The following is a 14,177-nucleotide window of genomic DNA, read 5'->3' on the forward strand; positions in this document are numbered from 1 at the left end:
GAAGTGTTATAGGTACGAGTTAAACAAATTTGAATGGCCAGATGATATTTTACCAATTGTTCTTGCACAGAAACAAGATGGTATTAACAGGATATTTGTAAAACAGAGGCAATATTTCAATGACTGGGAAATTGCTAATGCGGTGGCTACCCACTAAAACTAGTAGTTACAAACATTAGAATTAAAACGGATCTACAGTATATGCCTCTCTATCTAAATGCGATCGTGCGGTATTATCAAGGTGGAATTAGAAAGGGTGGTTCTTCTTTAATTTGTCAAAGATCTTCGAATAGCCACAGCAGCAATGAATACAGAGTACGTGACTTCCGTTAATGTGCTTGTTTTATGAAAATGAGCGTAGTCATAAAATACTACTAGCAACAGGCGTTTTACTTACGAAGAGGATCGGTAATTTTGCACTGTAATAATAATAATAATTGCTTACACTTATATAGCGCTTTTCTGGACACCACTCAAAGCGCTTTACAGGTAACGGGGACTCCCCTCCACCACCGCCAATGTGCAGCATCTACCTGGATGATGCGACGGCAGCCATAGTGCACCAGAACGCTCACCACACACCAGCTCTCAGTGGGGAGGAGAGCAGAGTAATGAAGACAATTCATAGATGGAGATTATTAGGAGGCCATGATTGGTAAGGGCCAATGGGAAATTTGGCCAGGACGCCGGGGTTACACCCCTCTCTTTTCGAAAAACGCACTGGGATTTTTAATGACCACAGAGAGTCAGGACCTCGGTTTTACGTCTCATTCGAAGGACGGCGCCTGTTTACAGTATAGTGTCCCCGTCACTATACTGGGGCATTAGGACCCACATGGACCGCAGGGTGAGCGCCCCCTGCTGGCTCCACTAACACCTCTTCCAGCAGCAAGCTTAGTTTTTTCCAGGAGGTGTCCCATCCAGGTACTGACCAGGCTCACACCTGCTGAGCTTCAGTGGGATGCCAGTTGTGAGTTGCAGGGTGATATGGCTGCTGGCTGTAAGACAGCTAGACATTAAACTGTATACTCTAATACAATTACAATGAATAAGAGGGATTGTTTGAGACAAGAAATCGTGGTTCAATTACAGCTATGAGCATTTATTAAACACAACATCAAGTATCGGTATTGCATGTCTATCCTGGTTTAACCGTACAGCCAAACCAAGTACCTCTCCAAGCTCGAGTGCCCTTGGGCACAAGCACTACTCTGTAAAATCGGCACCGACCATGTTGGTGAATAAGAGAGGTGTGTGATACTCAGTGCATCGACAGTGTGACGATTTAGAAGAACATTGCTTGAACAGGTTCAATTTAATAATATTTATATCGTTTCGTAAAAGTTAAAAACCACGGTTAATTATTTTAGTAACACCGAGTTTAACCCACAAAGCTAAAACCACTCCCTTTCCAGAGTTGGTAGAATCGGTTCGCCTGACAGGAAGAACCGGTGTTTACAGTCGAAACACAGGAAGCTCCGAACTGTAAGACGTGTTTGTTAAGTTTTCGCCACCAAAATGGAATTCATTCACCGATTATGAGGCGTGAAACAGTTCAGATCGGCGGCAGTTTCAATGGCGTGACCATCTGAAGTCAGTAGAAAAGCCTGTTAAAACAACAAGGAGGTCTACAGTGGAGTGGTAGCTGAGCAAGTACTGCTCAGAGAAGTAAATATTTATTCACAGGTAACTTAATTCAGTGGAAAATGTGTCATATCGAACAATGAAGAATAAACCACACAGTCCTTCTAGTTTTATTGCTTAGATTAGCAGAACAGATGGATACACCAGACGGTCGCAATACATTTTTCATTTTGTGTAATCTGTTTCTTAACGGGTGTGCAGTGTATTTCAGAATCCGCGGCCATTGCAAAATACGTGTTTCCATCTGTTTGTCACCTAACACGAGGGGTTATTAGTATGCAATTTCCGCCTTTGGATTCCAGACCATGCATTTTGCAATCAACTATAACGCCAAAAGGCTCAAATCTTACAAGGCTCAAAATCTTAAAAGGCTCAAATCCTACAAGGAATGAATCAGATCTTCAGAATTGGCACTACTAATCGAACTACTGTTCGTTGAAGATGCAGTAACTCAGATGATCTCTAACGGATTTATTTCGGGTCGACGATGTTTGGTTGATTTAGGTTTTGCAGTCTGAAACACAATTACCTGTACTTCTGCATTTTGCTGTACTGTCCGCATGCGTCTGTGCCACTATTCTATCGCGACTGCATCTGTGATGGTGGTCACCAAACTGATGCGCTGCATATAATGACTGGTCGAGGAGTCACTTCATAGTGAAGTTCTTCATAAGAATTTTGCACCTTAACTCAGTATTTGGTGGAAGGATCTTTGGCAGTCATTTAAGTTTGCACAGTGGTGTGGTGTAGTTTTGCCCGGTCTTCCAGGCTTTCAGATACTTTCATCAGTTGTTCATTCCATCAGAGCGTCACTAGTCATTGTGCTGGGTGATTGACTGGCAGAGACCGGGAGCAGGACTGCTGTTTCCCTGGGGTGACCATGGGCTCGGACAGCAGCACACTGAAGAGCTGCACCCTGGAGGAATGTCAGCTGAGCCTCCCATCCGGACTCACCATGTACTCTGCCCTCCTAGAAGATGGGAAGCCAACCTCGGTCTTCGTCTACAGGCCGGACAGCGAGGATAAAGTTAACAAGGCTGCTAAGGTAAGGAGAAGAAGCGGTGAATTGAAATAGGGTAAAAGTGAAGGACAGCCTTGGTCCCTGGGCCCAACAGTCATCCTGGGTTTAGAGGAATTTTGAAATCCAAGACAATTCGTGTGGTTGCTAAGATTATTTTGTCAAAATAAAATGGATAATTGTGTAAAGTTGTATAAATAATTAGCTTGGTTTTCAAAAGATGGGCACCACTGGGTTAATCAGAGGTGATTTAGATTAAGAGCATCATATTTAGTGAATTTCCAAGACAGACTTACCTTTAAATCTTTTTGTGTCAATTTTGGTTATGGAATCGGAATAGGTTTAATTATTTTGGCTGGGGAAAAGTCATGAATGGCCCCAATTCATGACCTTTGTGCTGATGTTTGCAAACATTAGGATGGACAGCTACACTCTTGACATGTCATGGACAGCTCATACGGATGAATGTAAGTGTTTACCTGCTCAACTCATGTGGTCTCTTACCTGGTTCACACGGCAGCACCTGAAGACCCTGCGTCACCCCTGCCTACTGCGTTTCCTGTCGTGCACAGTGCAGGCTGGGGGAATCCATCTGGTAACGGAACACGTGCAGCCACTGGAAGCCGTGCTGGAGGGCCTGTCTCCAGAGGAGATCTGTTCCGGACTCTACGACATTCTGCAGGCCCTCGTATTCCTTCACGACAGAGTAAGAGTCGTTCGCCTAGCTGGCCACCAGAGATCTTCAGCACACCGAGTTAGTTTGCGCTGCCCGAAAGCACCTTTTCCCCAAACACTTCACTTCCAGGTTGTCCAAGAGAAAATGCTGCACCTTTTCTGATAACTTATCAATAGCAAAAATACCATGAATGAAAGTTTTAATGACTGTAATTTATTTAAATATATTAGCAAGTGATAAATTACACTAATGACAATGCATACCACTTGTGCAAGAGTTGTTCCTTGCACGGATTTCATTCAAGTCATTAAACAAAATGATTGAAAACAAATACTTTTCCCTCATACAGTAATAGCACATTGTATTACTAATTTGTTTAATGTTTTTATCCAGTGTGACTCAGAGTTTACAGTTGCTTTTTTTACATATAAACTTTGGTGACCGTGTACACGGCTGGGTTTATGGGAGTGACGTGGGGTAAACTACCTTGCTCAAGGGTACTGAAGCAGTATCCTCACTTGGGATTTGAACCTGCAACCTCCAATGGGGAGCCTTAACCACTACTCCACAGTGCAGTGCTGTACCAATTACAGACACAATTACACATGCTGCCTTAAAACGTAGTCTGTTTCACAAAACAATCACATGTGACAACATCTCAGTTTTTTCTTCTGTGCTCTGGTAACACACTCCTGCCTGGTGTGGGGATTTCTCCTTTTATCTGCCTTTAACTGAACCTGGCTTGTCTGTACTTCAGGGTAAATCCAGCCATAACAATGTGTGCTCGTCATCAGTCTTTGTGAGTGACGACGGTCACTGGAAACTTGGGGGGATGGAGACCGTCTGCAAGTTCGCTGAAGCCTCCCCTGAGGTGAGAAATGTTTAGACTGTCCTGGTGGATTAAATATGTCTGTATGTACCTTTGCAGCTGCATCAGCTTAACCCTTAACATCTGTTGGGCCACAGGTACATTAATTTTTGGTAACGATTGTGAATTGTGGCCTTGGGATGAAATTAAGTGTGATTGGCATCCAATCACTTTCCACCAAATGTAGGGCCTATCAGGATTCCAAAAGAACTATTACTTCATTTTCTAGTTGTTTAATATTTATGATTGTAAACAAAAACCTCAACAATGGTCAAAAGCACTTTTATTGTAGGCAGATCTATAAAGGGAGTTCTTCACCACTTTATGATTAGCTAAAAGGATTAGTGATGATATTAATTGTTGTCTCTATTGTCTCTGTTGTCCTCAATATTTGCAGTTAGTAAACATGAACCGTGAAGCAAATATCTGATATGTTGCATTTTGTCATAGTTTGTTTTAGTATGAGAATTAACATTATTATAACATTAGCCCAAAGTATGAGCTCTTAAGTATGGGCTCTAAATAAAGTATTAACATATGATTCAGTAAAGACCTGAATAGGATTAATTAATTCACTGGATTTATATCATATTCACAAAAGTTAATTTAAATTTTAAATACAATAATACAGCAAAAATGTTTATATACAGTGGTGTGAAAAAGTGTTTCCCCCCTTCCTGCTTTCTTATTTTTTGCATGTTTGTCACACTGAAATGTTTCAGATCATTAAACAAATTGAAATATTAGACAAAGATAACACAAGTAAACACAAAATGCAGTTTTTAAATGAAGGTTTTAATTATTAAGAGAAAAAAAATCCAAACCTACATGGCCCTGTGTGAAAAAGTAATTGCCCCCTAAACCTAATAACTGGTTGGGCCACCCTTAGCAGCAACAACTAGAATCAAACGTTTGCGATAACTGGCAATGAGTCTTTTACAGCGCTGTGGAGGAATTTTGGCCCACTCATCTTTGCAGAATTGTTGTAGTTCAGCCACATTGGAGGGTTTTCGAGCCTTAACCGCTTTTTTAAGGTCATGCCACAACATCTCAATCGGATTCAGGTCAGGACTTTGACTAGGCCACTCCAAAGTCTTCATTTTGTTTTTCTTAAGCCATTCAGAGGTGGACTTGCTGGTGTGTTTTGGATCATTGTCCTGCTGCAGAACCCAAGTGCGCTTCAGCTTGAGGTCACGAACAGATGGCCGGACATTCTCCTTCAGGATTTTTGGGTAGACAGCAGAATTCATGGTTCCATTTACCACAGCAAGTCTTCCAGGTCCTGAAGCAGCAAAACAGCCCCAGACCATCACACTACCACCACCATATTTTACTGTTGGTATGATGTTCCTTTTCTGAAATGCTGTGTTACTTTTACGCCAGATGTAATGGGACACACACTTTCAGAAAAGTTCAACTTTTGTCTCGTCAGTCCACAGAGTATTTTCCCAAAAGTCTTGGGGATCATCAAGATGTTTTCTGGCAAAACTGAGACAAGCCTTTATGTTCTTTTTGCTCAGCAGTGGTTTTCGTCTTGGAACTCTGCCATGCAGGCCATTTTTGCCCAGTCTCTTTCTTATGGTGGAGTCATGAACACTGACCTTAACTGAGGGAAGTGAAGCCTGCAGTTCTTTGGATGTTGTTGTGGGTTTTTTTGTGACCTTTTGGATGAGTCGTCGCTGCGCTCTTGGGGTAATTTTGGTCGGCCGGCCACTCCCGGGAAGGTTCACCACTGTTCCATGTTTTCGCCATTTGTGGATAATGGCTCTCACTGTGGTTCGCTGGAGTCCCAAAGCTTTAGAAATGGCTTTATAACCTTTTCCAGACTGATAAATCTCAATTACTCTGTTTCTCATTTGTTCCTGAATTTCTTTGGATCGCAGCATGATGTCTAGCTTTTGAGGATCTTTTGGTCTACTTCACTTTGTCAGGCAGGCCCTATTTAAGTGATTTCTTGATTGAGAACAGGTGTGGCAGTAATCGGGCCTGGGTGTGGCTAGAGAAATTGAACTCAGCTTTCCAAAGATGTGATAAACCACAGTTGATGTATGTTTTAACAGGGGGGGGGGCAATCACTTTTTCACACAGGGCCATGTAGGTTTGGATTTTTTTTTCCCTTAATAATAAAAAACCTTCATTTAAAAACTGCATTTTGTGTTTACTTTGCTATCTTTGTCTAATATTTCAATTTTTTTGATGATCTGAAACATTTTAGCGTGACAAATATGCAAAAAATAAGAAATCAGGAAGGGGGCAAACACTTTTTCACACCACTGTAATAATGGTTTCTGCAAGCTTTTGAAATGTGACAGGCTAGAGTATGTACAGATCTTAATAACACATCTTTGTTTTTACAGTTTCTTAGCAGCATTGGGTCTGTGAGAGAACAGAGGGTGGTTCCACCTGAAGAAAAGGTAATTAAGGATCTGTCTAAAAGGTTGCTGTCTGCTCCTCTACACACTTTGCATTTGTTTCTAAACTGTATTATTTATTGCGTACCTTTCTCCTTTGGTAGGCAAATGGTTACGTCCATTTCTGCCGCACTCTGGATGAAATGGGTTCTTATGAATGGGTTCTTTTCCCTTCCAGGTTGAAGGCTTTAAAATGCTGCTTGATAAACACGGACATGCCAGAGATGCCTTTTCATTCGGACTGATGGTGGAGAACTTAATCCCACTCCTAAATGACTATGGTGAGTCCTTTTGTTGCTACCTTTTATCACATCAATTTGGCTGAGTGACTATGGAAGACTTGGAACAGCACTGCCAAACCACTACTCACACACTAACAAAGGGATAATAATTAATAATTGCTTACACTTTTGATGTATTTTCTGGACACTCCACTCAAAGCACTTTACAGGTAATGGGGACACCCCTCCACCACCACCAATGCGCAGCCCCACCTGGAAGATGCGACAGCAGCCATAGAGCTCCAGTACGCTCACCACACACCAGCTATCAGTGGGGAGGAGAACTGAGAAATGAAGCCAATTCATAGATGGGGATTATTAGGAGGCCATGATTGGTAAGGGCGAATGGGAAATTTGGCCAGGACACCAGGGTAACACCCCTACTCTTTTTGAGACATGCCCTGGGATTTTTAATGAGCACAGAGAGTCAGGACCTCGGTTTTACGTCTCATCCGAAGGACGGTGCCTTTTTAACAGTATAGTGTCCCCGTCACTATACTGGGGCATTAGGACACACACAGACCACAGGTAGTGCGCCCCCTGCTGGCCCCACTAACACCTCTTCCAACAGCACCCTTAGTTTTTCCCAGGAGGTCCCCTATCCAGGTAGTGACCAGGCTCACACCTGCAGAGCTTCAGTGGGCTGCCAGTTGTTAGTTGCAGGGTGATATGGCTGCTGGATGTGCAATGAGATCATTCATGGAGTCACCAGTAAAGTCAGTATTTTATAACGTCACACTTTGCTGTGTACAGCCAAGTAGCTCTGTTCTCATTCTATGTGCAGTGAAGTTTGTGCTAAAAATATTTAGAGTTTCATTATGAAAGTGATCCACGAATGAAGAGGAATTATGGCAGATTACAAAAAATGGAAGAACTGCTGCAATTTCACTAGAATCAAAGTGATTTTTTTTTTCTTGCTTGAACTTGCAAAACCTGATTACCTGATTTCAGCTTCCAAAGAGCTGTTGGACAGTTTCCGAAATACATTACAGAGAAGCCTGCTGAACCCTGATCCTTCAGCTCGGCCTGCTCTCAGCAGCCTCCTCAAACATGATTTTTTCAGGTATGTTGATGTTGCCTGTTTAGTGGTAAAGAAGCATCTGTCAATTAACTCTTTGAAAAGCTTAATCTTTTTTTGATGTATACAAGTGGTTCCCCTCTCGTATCCATGGCACCACTGTCCCATCTGGGTTTTGTTCCAGCCAGATTGTTAATTGCAGGCTAATCGGTTTAATTTTTCTGAAACATATTTAAATTTCTGATTGTCTACCAACTTCCCAGCTTAAGAATTCCCGTCATTCAGTTGTTACCTGAAATGTAAACAATTGGATTTTTGGGGGAAAAAAGCACACTATTTAGGACTGTTTCTTACAGTGTCATTCTCAACTGGGTGTTAATTAATAAATTGGTCACCCTATTAAAAGCTGCTTGGTCCTAAACGTGTTGGAAACAGTACACTAAAGGTCACTTATTCTGAAATCCAAGGACAATGTAAAAACAGGTATTCATGAAGTCAGCCAAGGAGATCAATTAAAGGCATCAATTAGCACTGGTATTTTAAAGCAGTGGAACCCTGATCCTGACAGGAACACTGTGACTTCTTGGTTTTTGCTGCAGTTGAGTTCTTAATCACAGACTGACTGAGTTCTGTTTAAAGGAGAGCTGCAGTCCTAATTTCTCAGTCTGGTTATTAAATCGTGGTAACAAAATGAATTCGTTGACAGTATAGGAAAACTTAACAAATTTCAAATTAAGCACAAAATTGTGAACTTTATGAAAGTACTGTAAGTCCTAATGCAAGAAATTGTATAGGGCCAATAAAGTGATGTTAATGTTGTCATGTTGTTAAAGTCGACATGTTGTCGCAAACTCCTGGTCTTGCCAAAGGTGAGTGAGAGTTCCCCAAATTGCGATGTGATGCAGACCTTCCTGCTCACTAGTCACTGTAATGACTAATGTGATGTATGAGCGAAGTACAGGTTGTCCAGCAGACAATTCACCACAGAAATGTTCTGTAATGATTTGCATAAAGTAGTATTTGTTGGCAAAAGTAAATCAACATTGAGAGCAATATTTCTATTGGATTAAAAGAGAAGCCTGCTTCTTTACAATGTAACTGCTACACGTCATTGAAAGTTTTGTTGCCTGGTTCTGAATAACTGAAATGTAACATATTTTGTTATGTAAATTGGAGGTTTTACAAGTTACTTTTTACATTTTACTTTTATCATAGTTTCAAATGCACTCATCAATGCTGATTCTTTCTAACCCTAAAATAAATAAATAGTGTTGCAGTTCCCCTTTAAGAGTTGAAAGCAAATGTATACATTTTAGAATATCAAATGGGATTTGTAATTAGTATCAACCCTGCTCTCATACAGGAATGTTGCAAAGGGAAAAATTCACATTGTGGGCGTGTCTCATACATTATTATTCCCACTTGTGTCTGTTCATCGTCAATCAATCAACTAGTTTAGTCAGAAATAATGTCAAGCAAGTTGAAAAGCTGAGAAGAGGCTGCATTAAATTCTGTATGCAGAAGTTGCTGGAGACACTCCCCTTAAAGTAGGGTATTCTTAACACTTAGGACTTAAAGAAAAAAACAAGCAAGCAGATCAATGAATTCATCAATTAGCACTGGAGATTTAGAGCTGCTGAGAAATTCAAGATATCCCTTAAATGTTTTGGTTATTCATTACTGGTATAAATCCTTTAAAGTATTATGATGTCTCATGTGCTTTACAGGAATGATTTCCTTGAGGTGGTGAATTTTCTGAAGAGTTTAACTCTAAAAACAGAAGAGGAGAAGAACGAATTTTTTAAGTAAGTGAGCAATAAGGCTGGTTAAATGTTATATCCAGTGTGGTATACCCAGAATATTAATAGTTGTCAGGATCAACAATAAAATGGAAGACTCTGCACCTGTTGGCAAGAGTGATCTTGGCTTTTGTTAAAAAATAGCTTTTTTTAAGATACTTGAATTTGTTTCAACAAACATTGTGCAGATTTTCAATTGAAAGAGTCATGGTTTTCTCTTGCAGGTTTCTCCTGGACAGAGTTCAGAATCTTCCTGAAGAGCTGATTGCTTCACGCCTCATCCCGAAACTTCTAAACTCACTGGTGTTTGCAGAACCTACAGCCGTTAAAAGTTTTCTACCCCATTTGCTCATGCCAAAGAAGGGTAATAGCTTTTATACAGTAAACACACCTTGTTAGCAATATTGACAATGTTCTCTGAGACTCAAATTAAATCAAACTTCAGCCTGCTGGCTAATCCTTGATGGTAGCATTTTGCTTCCTCAAGGCTTCAACATTGTGCCCAGAAGGAATCTTCTGAAGGTCTTCAATGGGTTTGTAATTTGTGACTGCAGGTTGGTGGGTGGGACAAGGGTTTCGACAGCAGCGTGGAATAGTGATTAGAGCTCTGGAAGCATAACTGGAAGGTTCTAGGTTAAAATCCTTTTGGAGAGCTTGAACTAGGTCTTTTTACCGAAAATTCCAGTAAAAGCTGTAAATTGTAAGTTGTTTCAGATAAACATATCAGCCCAAAAAATGTATTTGTGCAAAACTATGAGCAGTTCATTTATAAAAAACTGTTTTGATTTGTTGGTTTTGATAGTCAATGCCAGCGACAGAAGCATTTTAGAGCCATGCTTTATACTGTATTTGTATCAAGAGCAGTGTGTGTCATATGCGAAGGTCTCATGCTTTAAATGTGTTTGTGTTAACAGATTCCAGTGAAAACAGTCAGGAATGTCTCCTCTCGGTGTCTCTGTATCGTAAATATGTAATTCCTCAGCTGCTGAAGTTGTTTAAAGTTAATGAGGAGCATGTCAGGATGGTATTGCTGTCCCACATTGATGTCTATGCAGAGCTCTTCTCACATGAAGAACTGAAGAATCAAATACTACCTCAGGTCTGTTTTTGAAGTCCCGGTCCATTTCACTTTTTGAATGTAGACTGTAGGTTTCAATGGCATAGTGTAATAATCATTGAGTGAGAGACCAGTATTATGTGGTTTTCTCAGTAAACGTCTTTTGTACTTTTTGGAGTACCAATTATAGTGTTAGTTTTAAAAAAGAAACCTGAAGTTATTTTAACATTCTCTAGAATTACACATTTGTCCCATGGATAGTAACAGCTGAAAGATATTTTGTTTAAAATCAGTACATAGAGTCCTTGTAACCATGCCTTTTATTTTGCCAGCCCTAAGTGTCTCCCCCTCCTCTCTGAAGGTTTTGCTTGGTATGAGAGACACAAATGACTGTCTGGTTGCGATGACCCTGCAGAGCCTAGCGATTCTGGTCCCTTTACTTGGAGCTCATGTGGTAGTTGGGGGAGAAAGATCAAAGGTCTTCAAACGAACCACACCCAACTTCACCAAATCAACTGAGGTCACACCTGAAGGTAAGCACTGCAGCAGAGTCCTAGACACTAAATAAAACTAGACAAAGCTGCTGTTGGTGCTCCTTAAAGCGCACAGTGCTTTCTAAGGAATATCATTAACTGTTTTCTTCTTTTCAAGGCTCTCCGGTTCACAGTGTCAATAGCTTCAAAACGCAGGTGTCCCAACCCTCTAAAGTCTTGAAGCTTTTCTCTAAATCCTCTGAAGCAGCAGAGTTTGTGCTGGAGAACATGGGCTCTCTTGGCTCAATAGCGCAGTCACAGCAAGTGCCAAAGAAAACAGGTGAGTACCAGCCTACAGGTGTGAGGGAGAACTGTTCACAGTATTGCTGAAAGGAATTTAAATGGATAAAAATGCGCTCTTGATAACAAGTACAGTATTTCTGAACACTTTTCCAAAGTGGAATATTTTGTTCTTAATATCTTTTAAGCGCAAAAACACTTAAACGACCAAAATCAAATGCAAATAAATCAACTATTGTGATTACATTGAAATGTGTGTGTTTTTCACACTTAAATATGGATTTTTTGTTCATCTCCAACAGTTAATAGAGATTTGAAGAAATTGCCCTTGAATGGATTCAATGACAGAAGACCACCCATCTCTGCTGGAGAGGAGGATCTTCATGGCCTGGGGAGCATTGCCAGAGATGGTGAAGAATGGCCAGACTGGAGTGATGCCGAGGAGATGGAGAAGAACAAAACTGTGGAGCTTTGTGTTCAGCCAGTGGACACCCAGAAGACAGTGAACATCACAAGGGACATCAACATGGAAGAGGAGCCCTGGGAGGATTTGGAAACATGCAATCATGGATCTGAAATGACTTCACACCAGGCATCCCATGGATCAGCAGGCGACTCTACTGCTTCACCTCTGGGTGATCCCCCAAAGAACCCATTCCCTGGACCTACAAAGAAATCCAACGCTTTAAAGCTTAGCTCAGCTTCTAAACCTAAAGATGAGAAAAAACAGACTGACTGGGACAATGACGTAGTACACCTCTCTGCCAAACCAAGCCAGATGCAAAAAGTTACCAGTGGCGGCTTAGGCGAGGAGTTCACAATAGAAATCAGAAAGAAACCCGAGAAAGATCCTGAAATGGACTTCTTTGCGGACATGACCCCCGAGATCAAGTTGTCTTCAGCCACGTTGATGTTCACTTCTGAAAGGACAGATGCCGTTTTTGGATCTTCACTGGCTGTTCCTTCAGGGCATACGGAGCTCCTGGATCAGGAATCATCAACAGACAGACTCACAATTATTGCCAAGTTTGCTGCAGCTGACCTGGCTGATGTAAGTTTTACCTGAGACGATTTGATTTAAAGAATGTAATTCGTTTATTCCCACCCGTCTTTCTTTTTTTGTAATCGTGAGTTCCTAAGAATTTGCTTTTAACAGTTCTACTTTTGAACGGATTTAACTGTTATTTTGAAATAGATATGAGCTTCAAATTGACAGGTTTTTGCTGTAAAGTCTTGTATTGGAGTTACTGGGCTTTTCCGTATTGGAAGTTTAAACTGTTATAAATATAGGTTTCAAGAGTGATAAGCTGAACTTGCACAGCTGAAAATTGTGACTTTGTCTTACATTTAATGCATGGATATTGCTGCCATGTTTCTGACACTTTAAGAGGAATTTAAGTTTAGCCTTGCAATCCTTAGCAGCTCCTTAAAAAAAACAATTCTATCCTTGTTTTGGCATTTTAGGTAATTTACTGTATGTGCATGTCTGGAAGGTAATTCTGTCTCTGATCAATAACCAATTGAGAATATTGTTGTAGTAAAATTGAATAGTACTAATGAAAAATGTCTAAAGCAAAATTTGCAGAACTGCTTTGACCCGCTGATTTTATGTAAGTCTGTTAAGCTTGAGTTAAAATGCAACAGAACAGCCCTTTGGCCTGCTAAACTCTTCTGACCATACATCTTAAAGTTAAAGATTAATGCCACATCTTTACTAAAAAGTTAAAGGTCTATATTTCTGAAACATATGTTGAACAAATTGATGACGCAATTGATAGAGTATTCTTCAGAAGGTGAGATCATGCTGTGACTCGGTTTGTTTAAATTTTTCAGACGGAAGTTTCGGGCTGGGGCGATAGTGATGACCTGAACTGGGAAGATGAGAGTAACTGGTGACACCTTGTGGAGGATCAGCTGCAGTTGCACAGACATTGTCCCCATTGCCAATCAGTTGGAAGAACACTGACGAGGCCAAGAGGAACCTTTTAATTTAAGTCCTGTTTTCCTTTAGAATTAAATCCAATTAAGAACATGAATCAAAATTTAAGAACCAGTACTTTTTGAAATATAGTTGTATAGTTCAACTTCGGACATAAAAGCTGTGGAAAACTTACCGAGCCACATTGTTCTTACACTAGTCAGCCAGTAATTGTTTTATGTGGATGAGGTGGCACAATCTGCATAATGTTTTAGTACAATAAATCAAATTTGTCTAGTTTTAATGGGATCTACCTTAATGCAGAGAATTACTTAAAACCTGGAAATGGTGATAAAACCAAACTTGAAATCTAGTATGATGAACAGGAGAATTAATATTTTCTAATGGTTGTTTGTGCCATATAAAGAGTAATGAGTTTTGCATAATCATGGGAAAAGGGCCTTATGAGAGTTTCACTATTTTCTAAAAAGTGAAAAAAGAATGCTATATTTTAATGTGTAGGAAATTTACATAATTTATTTGTGTTTACACAGCTGCTGATGGAATAAATGACTCTACAGAATGTGACTATTATTCTTGAAAAAATGCACCCCTTACATCATTCCATTATCTGTTTTGCAAAACATGCTAAAATTGAGGTTAATAAATGTTATATCACTTTAACAGTACAAGTTTCTGGAGAAAAAAACACTA

The 14,177-nt window shown here is 40.3% G+C and overlaps 1 protein-coding gene across 2 annotated transcripts; it reads left to right on the top strand.

The window, feature by feature from the left end:
• The first annotated feature begins 1,441 nt into the window (after positions 1-1,441).
• On the top strand, positions 1,442-14,046 carry scyl3 (SCY1-like, kinase-like 3). 2 transcript variants are annotated; one of them, XM_088598263.1, is made up of 14 exons: positions 1,442-1,686; positions 2,450-2,689; positions 3,183-3,368; positions 4,096-4,209; positions 6,564-6,620; positions 6,796-6,898; positions 7,850-7,961; positions 9,644-9,721; positions 9,940-10,079; positions 10,630-10,814; positions 11,134-11,305; positions 11,424-11,585; positions 11,848-12,596; positions 13,379-14,046. In XM_088598263.1, exons 2-14 carry the CDS (start codon positions 2,525-2,527, stop codon positions 13,439-13,441), a joined length of 2,286 nt encoding a protein of 761 aa, XP_088454389.1. In that variant the 5' UTR covers positions 1,442-1,686; positions 2,450-2,524; the 3' UTR covers positions 13,442-14,046. The 2 variants fall into 2 exon arrangements, with proteins under 2 accessions (XP_088454389.1, XP_088454390.1); XM_088598264.1 differs by having other exon boundaries at positions 2,488-2,689.
• The last annotated feature ends 131 nt before the right edge of the window (positions 14,047-14,177 follow it).

The sequence above is a fragment of the Lepisosteus platostomus genome, chromosome 11 (genome assembly GCF_059453375.1).
Source record: "Lepisosteus platostomus isolate fLepPlt1 chromosome 11, fLepPlt1.hap1, whole genome shotgun sequence".
Lineage (NCBI taxonomy): Eukaryota > Metazoa > Chordata > Actinopteri > Semionotiformes > Lepisosteidae > Lepisosteus > Lepisosteus platostomus.